Source organism: Lynx rufus, unplaced genomic scaffold (genome assembly GCF_022079265.1).
Source record: "Lynx rufus isolate CCGP_SWC_20201006 ecotype Redwood Valley unplaced genomic scaffold, mLynRuf1.p SCAF_3, whole genome shotgun sequence".
Taxonomy (NCBI): Eukaryota; Metazoa; Chordata; class Mammalia; order Carnivora; family Felidae; genus Lynx; species Lynx rufus.
In genome coordinates, this window is record NW_025814845.1 from 8,760,297 (window position 1) to 8,770,158 (window position 9,862).

Below are 9,862 nucleotides of genomic sequence, written 5' to 3' on the forward strand. Positions count from 1 at the left end.
TGATTTCTCCTTGCACACCCCCACTCTGTCCTGGCCCCTCTGCTGGCTGAGCGTCTTTCCTGTGCTCAGCAATCAGACTATCTGGGGTCCACGCTACACTGATGTGTTCTTTCACTTATCCTTTTTTCTTTTTTAATGTGTATTTATTTTTTGCCCGAGTCCAGTTCCAGCAGGTCCAGGGGTTCCCGAAGGAAGAACGGCGTCGGTGAAAATAAAGTAAAACTAAAATAAAACACTGGAAAATAAAAAAGTAAAATAAAAAACTAAAACGAAAATAAAAATGGACACAGGCAACAGCAGTGTGTGGAACTGGCCGATTTATCGTAGCAAACGCGGCATCATCTTTGCTAGCGATTTCCTTGGAACATACGCCATCTATGTTTTTCTACATTACCTAATTTTGAGAATGTTCCTATGTGTAAACAACCTTTAAGAAATAACATGGCGATTTTCCCCTAACTTTCCCGCATACCCTTTGATTATAGATTAATTTCTTACATTATCCCATTATGCATCTGCGTTTATCTATAATGTACAAAGCATTCGCTTTGCTGTTCTCGTGAAAGGGCCTCCATTTCTCAACACCTCAAGTGGAACAGTTACAGGGACATGACCTCCTAACCACATGAGGCCAGAAGGACAATGTGTTTGCCTCGGTCCGAGGTGCCAGAAAGGGGCCGAGAAAACCTTAGAAACCCGTGCCTCATACATTCCGAGAGAGACAATGCATCTAGGAACCAATGAACCATTCTGTAGCTTAACCCACTAGGTTCAGTCATCATCTGGAATGCCTCCGGGGGGCCAGGTGGGCCTAGGGGTTGAAGTCACCTGTGCCCAGAGATACACTCCTTAGTTGTTGGAGTGGGGCTTTCAAATCCATATGTCTCTCCTTCACAGGCCCTCTTTGCTGGCAAAGGGATGAGGCTATCCTTCCTGTAAGTAGACGAGTCTCCATAGGGGATGGCAAGGGCTAAACATAAGGCCGCACAATTTCTTGAGGAGCCTTATCTTCTTCCCTAATGGTTCTTTTCCCAGGGGGCCTGCCAAGGGCAATTCCCCAACAGACAACACGCCAGGTAGTTTTAAGGCCAAATTACCTAAAAGCGGGAGTACGAGAAGCTTCACTGTCGGCGGGCCGCCCTGCAGTCACCAATCCGTCCACAGCCCCGGCCCTGCCACTCAGGCTGGGTAGCTCGGCTTCCAGCAATTTTTGAGAGAGAGAGATACAGATTGCAAGTGGGGGAAGGGCAGAGAGAGAGGGAGACGCAGAACCCAAAGCAGGTTCCAGGCTCTGAGCTGTCAGCACAGAGCCTGATGCAGGGCTTGAACTCACAAACTGTGAGATCATGACCTGAGCCCAAGTCGGATGCTTAACCGACTGAGCCACCCAGGTGCCCCTCCTTCACTTATCCTTTCAAAACATTTTCGTAAAATCAAAACCCCCTGTCTAATCAGGTTAGTGGAATGGAAATCACAAAGAAAGCATCTTCATAATATTTTAACGCACATAAGCTGGGAGAAATACAGAGTTTTCCATCTTTGGCAGGAACCCAGAGACCAGGCAACATGCCCTTTGGAAGGCATGATGTTTAATAATAATAATAATCTCGGCAAAACAAGAACAACTAGCATAGTTGTTCAATGACTTTGTTCCGAGCAGAGAAGTTGCTACTTTATATTTATTGACTCATTTAATTCATAAGAGTTTCTTAAGTATTATTCTCCAGATAAGGACACTTAGACTTATTAACGGAAGCACTTTAACCTCAATCACCTTTCACCTGAACGGGAATTGAGGCCGAGGGCTGTCTGACAGACAGAGATCTTGTCTCTTGATTCTCTTGTGGTTACATTGTTTTTTCAAACATACGGTAAAACCTTGGATGGCAAGTAACTTGCTCTGCGAGTGTTCTGCAAGATGAGCAAACATTTCTAATAAATTTTAACTTGAGAAACGAGCGGTGTCTTACAATACGAGTAGTGGCTGATGCCAAATATCACATGATCACAACTGAGCCAATGGTTCTTCTCTCTCTGTGGGATTGTGGGTGATTATCTTCTGTGCTCGGACACTCAGTCTCAGACCACAGTGTTTGGCAGAAATCAGTGATTTTTCAGAACGTCGGAAGGTTTCCACAACTGGCAGTAGTGTATTTTTTGTCACTTCAAAGCACCTCGGACAGTCCTTTGCTTTTCCGTACAAGAGGACGCTTAGGAATGCTTTGCTTCGTTTTAGGTCAGGTGATGCCTACAGATATAGACCCTTTCCTCTGCTGTTTCCTCTAATTGCCAGTTACACTAAATAACAGTATATGACAAGAGTTTGTTAATACTGGAGTGAGGTCACCATCTATGAAAGAGTACACAACGGCCCCCATGCAGAAAAAGTTTGAAAAGAAAGGCAGTAAGAAGAAGGAGATGAGTTACGGTGGAAGTTAAGAAGGAAACCTTCGAGAGGTATGAACGAGGTGGGCGAGTGGCCGAAATTGCAAGATTTTATAAGAAGTCTATGTCAGCATCTCGTCTGCAGAGGAGGAGGAGAAAAAGGCAGAGGAATCCCTCACTTCAAATGAGATTAGGGAGATGTGTAAAATGTAGGAAACCGTGCAAAATTTTGTAGAAAAGCACCACATGAATAAGGCTGTAGCAGTGCGAGCGATGAATCTATTTGACGACAATGCGATGTCACACTTCCATGAAATCCACAACAGGAGGCAGAAGCAAGTGTCATTGGATAGATTCCTTGTTAAAGTTGCACAAAAAGAAAAAGATTCCATTGAGCCAATAGATAGCAGTGATTCCGTTAGTGAAAGTCGTTTTACGCAGTAACCCTCCTCTCTCTTGTCTCCCTCATACCAGCCACAAAGGTTTTCAAAGGCAAGTACATGTTAATGTGTTTATTTTTCTTTATATTTTGTATTTTCTTATTCTTTTGTATTATTTTACAGTATTGTAATCATTTTTATATGAATATTTTTGGGTTGTGGAATGAATCATCTGAGTTTCCATGATCTCTTATGGGGAAATTCTCTTTGCTGTACAAGTGCTTTGGATTACAAGCATGTTTCCGGAATGAATTATGCTCGCAAACCAAGGTTTTGCCCTAGAGTTAAACAGGTATCTAGAGCTACACTTTTTGCAAAATGCTGGAGGAACAGCAGCGACCAAAACGAAGTCTGCTCTCAGGGAGCTTATATTCTGAGGGGAGGCAGCAAGAAACCGATAAGCAAGTGAAACAGGTAAATATAGTTACCTGTCGGGTGGAGAGAAGTGGTATGGGGAAAATAAAGCAAAATTGAGGTCCAGGGTGACATTTGAGTTGACATCTGAAGGAAGGGAGTTCTCTAGGTAGAGAGAATAGCAAGTGCAAAGGGCCTGAGGCAAGAGAGTACAGAGTGAACTCCAAGAACAGCAAGGCCAGGATGGCCGGAGCAGAGCACCCCAGGGATTATATCATAGGATACTAGGTCCGAAAGTAGTAAGGGTCTGGCTTATAGCCTTCTGTAAGGCTTTGCGACAATTTTTGGCATTTACTCTGAGTGAGATGATGAGCTGGGTAGTTTTAGCAGAGAAGGGGGCGCTCCTACGAGTACTTTGGAAGGGATATCACTGCTGCTGTGCTAGAACAGACCCAAGGAGGCAAGGCCAGTGGCAGGGAGATGGGTTAGAACCCTACTGCAATTATCCAGAGGACAGGTTGGGGCTTGGTCCAGACTGGCAGCGATTAGGTGGCAAAATGTTATGTTTCAGAATATCCTCTGCGGGTGGAGATGGCAGATGAATCAGATGAGTTCAGTGAGAAGAGTCAAGTATGACCAGCAACCGTTCTGACTTGACTCATGGGAGGGATGGAGTTACCATAAACTAAGTTGGGAAGGACATGGAAGGGTAAGAATTAGCAGGGGAGGTGGGGGAAGATCGGCAGAGTGTTTGGGTATATGATGTTGAAGGCACCTTTTGGGTATTCAAGCAGTGAAGCTGAATGAGGCCGGAGGTCAAGAGAGAGGTCTGGCTGGAGATGCAAATGTGGGAATCACTGGTGTGCACGTGGCATGTGGAACAGCGCCCCCCAGGGACAGGACCCAGGCAGCCAGTGGTGCACTGAGGCTTGCAGCACTCAAGCTGTAGACGTGTGGGGGATGAAGGGATAGGACCGTGGTGGGTCACTGAAAGGCAGGTTGAGAAAGTCTCAAAGGTTGCCCCAAAGAACAGCTTTGCCTTCTTCTTCCTCCTATTTCTCGGAAAGTGCTTCCGTCCATGTGTGTGGGATGCCTCCAGGGCCGTTAGGTAGAGGGTGGTCTTTGGGAGGTGATAAGGAGCAGCCAGGCTCCATTTGGCCGGCATAGTGAGTCTTGAGTCTCATGTAGCCTTCCTAGAACATTTCCTCCTTGTCTTCTCTCTCATCTAATTGGCTCATTCATTCATTCATTCACTGATAACCAAATCTTAGTGAGAATCTGTTGTAAGGATCTCACTTTAGACTTTAGTTAAATCATGTCTAATTCCTATTGGATGGATACTCAGACCCCTTTTATAAACAGGGAATCTGAGACTAAGAAAAAATAACCTGTCTCAGGTCACACAACTGGAAACTCAAACCCAGTTTCATTTACTCTGAAGCCCATAATCTTTGCCCTTGCCCTGATTTTTCTCCTTCTCTTTTATTCACTCAACCAGTATTTACTGAGGATCGATTATATGCTGGCCGGTGACCTAAGTGCTGGGCTGTAGTGATAGATGAGACCACTTTTGCTGTGTGATTTCCCACATATCCAACTGCCTTGATGAAAATTCGCCTTGGATAACCCACTTCAAATTCATGAGATTCTGAAACACCCTTTTTCTGGAATCTCTTCCATTTTTCATCCCGATCCCTCATTTAGCAGGGTTCCTGATGGGTGTTTTCTTGCACATTGTTCATGAAGTCTCACTTCAGGAGAGACATTTCACGGGGAGTACTGTGTATGTGGCATTATGAGAACCAACACCACAGATGACGGCTATCCCCGCGTTTGTCGGTTCCAAACACTTTTGCCTCCTTTCCTTGTTCTGCCAAGAACAATTCCAGAGGGAGCCTGGGGAAAGAGGTGAATGGGTAGGAGGCCAGTGAGATGGGCTGGACTCCAGAGATTCAAGTCAGTACCGGTATGGTTGTGAATTACTACACAGAGCCAGTGCTGGAGGCAGGGAAGAGGCTCTCTTTCTGCTGAGAGGTAGTTTTATAAGGAATACAAGACAATCCCATTGCTGAGCTGCTTAGGGAATGCAGACATGCCATCCTGAAGCACCTCTTACCTATCTGAAAGTGTCCTGTCTCTTGCTATTAAGAGGGAATCATGGGGCGCCTGGGTGGCGCAGTCGGTTAAGCGTCCGACTTCAGCCAGGTCACGATCTCGCGGCCCGTGAGTTCGAGCCCCGCATCGGGCTCTGGGCTGATGGCTCAGAGCCTGGAGCCTGTTTCTGATTCTGTGTCTCCCTCTCTCTCTGCCCCTCCCCCGTTCATGCTCTGTCTCTCTCTGTCCCAAAAATAAATAAACGTTGAAAAAAAAAATTTAAAAAAAAAAAAAAAAGAGGGAATCGTATCTTAAGCGTGCGCGCGCGCGCGCACACACACACACACACACACACACACACACACACACAAGCTGGCCTCTCCGCTTCACATTCAGAAAGTCTCCAGAGAGAAAATATTGAGTGGCAAGTTGGATGGAAGCTAATGAAAAATCTTTGTTGTGTTTTAAATTTGTTTTTCTTTTTTACTGTGTTTTTAAAACATTGCCTTGGGATATGACTATGAAGGAAGGCTGAGCATGAACAAAAGCTTTAGCTTCTGGAACTTACTTTTTGTAGAGCATGGAAGGGGATATGTGCATGGAAGTGACAGGCATCCTGTTCATTTCACATCTTGGTCCAAGTCTAAAACCACAAATTTCATTCTTCTCCCATCAAGCGAAGAAAATCATGAGCTTCAGACACAGAAAGGGCGGGGGGACCTCTGGACCTGGCTTTCTCACTTACAGCCTCTGCCATTTCATGTTTTGTGACCCTGGAAAGTTACTCAGCTTTTCTGGGCTTCAAGTTCCTAATCTAGGAAATAAGGATGGATTTTCAACTCCCTCCACAACTAGTGCTGTGAACTTTAGACAATCACTTGTGTTGAACAGCTCCTGAGCAAGCAGTGGGTCACTAGGTGCTTGAGATTTATTGACCAATGTGAGTCTTACAGCAGCCCTTAAAGGTGGGTTTCATTGTCTCCATTGTTGAGATGAGTTCATTGGAGTTCAGAAGAGGTAAATACTTGGCACAGTGATGCTGTGCAGGAAGCATTAGAGGCAAACCTCCAGCCCAAGTCTAGATGACTCCACCATGTTGGAAACAAACCACCTCCCAGTTTTTCCAGTGGCCAAAGTCCATGAGTGAACAAGAAAAACCACCACCTCCTGGGCTGTAAATGACCTGAATGTTTATGTCACTCATAAACATAGTGTTATTTTTTAATGACCCCCGGAAGTGTTCAACAGGACTATGTAGAACCGAAGTGTATGAGTAGGGGAGAAGATCCAGAAAGCTCACAACCTGTGTCCCTCCTGTGGAGTGGCTAGGAGAAGCTTGGGACAGACTGGGATGGTGGTTCAGTTCTCTTGCAAATGGGGGTAAGGTTCATAAATCAGGTCCTGGGTCCTGTCCTGCAATGGTTCTGCAACCTTTGATGTTTCTGAACATGCCAAGCATGAGCTAGTCATTGGAATAAAAGAACCATGAAAAAGAAAGATTCTTTTTCTTTTTGTTTGCTGCCATTTTCTAGCCCTAGAACAGTGTCTGGCATATAGCAGGAGCTTACAGTAGGCAATAAATAAACTAATTAATTTCAGGGCATTTGCACTGACTGTTCCCTCCGCTTGGAACATCTTTACCCCAGAGAGTTACCAGCCTTGCTTCTTCACTTCATACACATCTAGTCTCAAAAGTTACCTCCACAGAGAAGTCTTCCCTTACCATCTTGCCTAAGACTGGGTACCCTTCATCACTGTTACCCTGTTCTCCTTTACTTTCCCTGTCTCTTGTATGTTTTTGATTTTTTCATCACTTTCTCTACTGGTAGCTGCATGGGGGGCGATGCAGAATATCCACGCTGTGGACTGATGTATCTCCAGTGCCTAGAACAGACTCTGGCAGAGTCAGTGCTTAATAAGTTACATGTTGAATGAAGGAGTGAATGAGTGAATGCATGCAGACACTATGGAAAGAGCCCAATGTCTGGAACATAGCAAGTGGGAGAGAGATGTTAGTGGTGATAATGTGAATAATGACATTCAAATGTATCTCTGAGGCTGTCACACTAGATTGGCCACTGACAATCCTCTGTGTAGGTCCTGGTAATTTGGTGAGTGTAAATGTCCACTCTTCCATCCCACATGCCATTCCTCCTTGTAACTTTCAGAGATTCTAAAGTGCAGGGTTTTTTTTTTAACCATCTTTTGCTCCTTTTGCTCTTAGTGAAATTGTGACAAGACATTGGAGCTACAATCCTCCTTTCTCCCCAGCTCCTGAATAAAAACAGTTTCAGATCCTTCTTACTAACATGTGAATGACTAACAGTAGTGTCATCCCTACATCCCACCATATTCCAGCCACATGTCTTGTCCCAGCTTCTAGGATTTTTACGTCTCTTTGCTTTCACACATGCTGTCATCTGTCCAAAGTGCTTCCATTCTGCCCTATTTCCTACCCAAGGATACTCTTTCCAAATTCCAGCTCCATAATACCTCCTCCATGAAGTTCAACCAGAGTTTTTCCAGTAACTTTCACCTCCTCTCTCTGGTTTTCCACATTGACTTTTCCTCTTTCCTTTGGAATTTTCATCACAGGACACTGTACTTAACCAAGTCCCTTTTCCCCAGGCCAGAAATGAGCTTCTCAATATCTGGGGTCCCAAATATAGCAAGAAGTTAATGTCCAGCCCTGACCTAAGTGGAGGGCATTCCTCTAGCTGTGTACTTGGCTGTACAGAAGTTCTGGGTTCAAATCTTGCCTCCCTTCTTACCATCTGTGAGACCCTGATTTGTGTTTTTAATTATACCATGCCTTATTTGTCCCACTTGAAATCAGGGATCCTAATTATTACAGTGCAGTTAGCCACAAACCCCATGGACCAATGGATGAAAAGACAAAGATAAGGATTCTGGAATGGGTCATCTTTGGGGATGACTTAGGATGGGTGGGAAACAAAACATCATTACTTAGATTTTTTTTTTCCCACGGATATATGGGGACTGTTTATGAGTTCATTGAAAGTTGACATAAAGAAACAAAAAAATTGTCTGAACATATTTCTGAAAAACATCCAGAGCTTTATTAACTTTGCTAATTCACCAGAAAGTGCATTGCACTGAAATCATCACTCTGGCTCATTCAACTCAGAAAATGGTCCTTGCTGCTCGTCTACACAGAGCTTTGTGGGCCATGGAAACATATGCTGAGGGAAACAACCCCTGAAAATAAAATTGAAGGAAATGAATATAAAGCAAATTCCAAAACACAAAAACAAAAATTACAAAATCTGTTTAAATATTCTGCGCTCTCACAGCACAAATGTTCATCTTACTCGGAGAGCTTTACCACATGCTAAAGAGGTTTACATAGCACCTCCTAAAGGACTCTGTTCTCTTTTGGTCTCATTAGCATGTATTGTCCTGGATCATGGTGATGAAGAATTTGCAGATGGAGCTCCAGGATTCCCCACAGTAGTCCAGGGCCATCTTCTGCTTTATCAAGTCTGGGTCCTCTGCACACTTGGGATCCTTGGTGGCTGTGGTCTGGGTCTCTGCTGGGCCAGAGGGGGTGTGTTCTTTGACCTTTATCTGCTCCTTAAGGGATAACCCTTTGGCTTTGTTAGGCTCCATGAGGGAGGCTTCACTGGCTTTGCTCTGTTCCCTGGATGAGGGTTCCATTAACTCCTGGCTGGGTTTCTTGTTCCAAATCAGAGTGGAATTCACCAGCTTGAGATTGGATTCTGGAAACTTCTTTCTGCACACCCTGGTTTTCAGGATGGTTTTGGCATCCCCACAGAGGACCTTCTGAGAGCGCAGGTTCCGGCCAATTTGTTTCCAATAGACATTCTTCTTGTTTGACTCTAGGCAGGAAGTTGGATTGCCCGTAAAGACACAGGAAAACTTGTTGTCCTGTCGGGTGCACTCGACCTTCAGCACTATGCCCTTTCCTTGCTCAGTTACCTCCCATCTGCATTTGGCATGGTCTTGGGTGACAAATTTGCCTTTGGTCAGGCGCTTGGGTGGCTCAATCTGGGGCTCTCCCAGAGTATGCAATTTCTCTGTGGTGCCTTTGCTGACATGTCTATTCTTTGCTTCCTTTTTGCTCTTCACCGGTGACACCTGAGCAGCCAGAAGAAGGAAGAAGAACAGGGTGAGGCTATGGATCCTCATGGCTTCAGTGTGGTGGGAACCTGTTTGACAAGAACAGGTGAATCAGTGCTTGGCAATAGTTCAGCAATGCAGGGCTGCAGATGACTCTCCCTTCATCCCGACATGTGTCTCCTTGCTCCAGAGTGAGGTCAAGAATCCTCTGGCTCCTGGAACTACTAGACCAGCAGCCCATCTATTCACATTTCTGCTTGACCAGAGTCCTGAATGTCAAAAACCTACTCTTCCTTCCTTCATTCACCACGTCCTGAGCCAAATGAACTCTCATCCCTCGCTCACTAGTCCTTTACTCCTGCATTTGCTCACTCACTCGCTCCTTCATTCACTCATTAAACAAGCATTTATGGAACATCTACTATATACCATGCACTAGACTAGATGTTGGATTTATCAGTGTGAATGAGGAGGTCGCATCTTAGAGA

General features: G+C 44.9%; 1 protein-coding gene across 2 annotated transcripts; it reads right to left on the minus strand.

Moving 5' to 3' along the window:
• Window positions 1-8,678: 8,678 nt before the first annotated feature.
• On the minus strand, window positions 8,679-9,443 carry FGFBP1 (fibroblast growth factor binding protein 1). Of its 2 annotated transcripts, XM_047090809.1 has the most exons (2): window positions 8,922-9,443; window positions 8,679-8,855 (listed from the first exon to the last, which is right to left on the minus strand). In XM_047090809.1, the coding sequence occupies exons 1-2, from the start codon at window positions 9,441-9,443 to the stop codon at window positions 8,679-8,681; spliced, it is 699 nt and encodes a 232-aa protein (XP_046946765.1). The 2 variants fall into 2 exon arrangements, with proteins under 2 accessions (XP_046946765.1, XP_046946764.1); XM_047090808.1 differs by having other exon boundaries at window positions 8,679-9,443.
• Window positions 9,444-9,862: the final 419 nt, after the last annotated feature.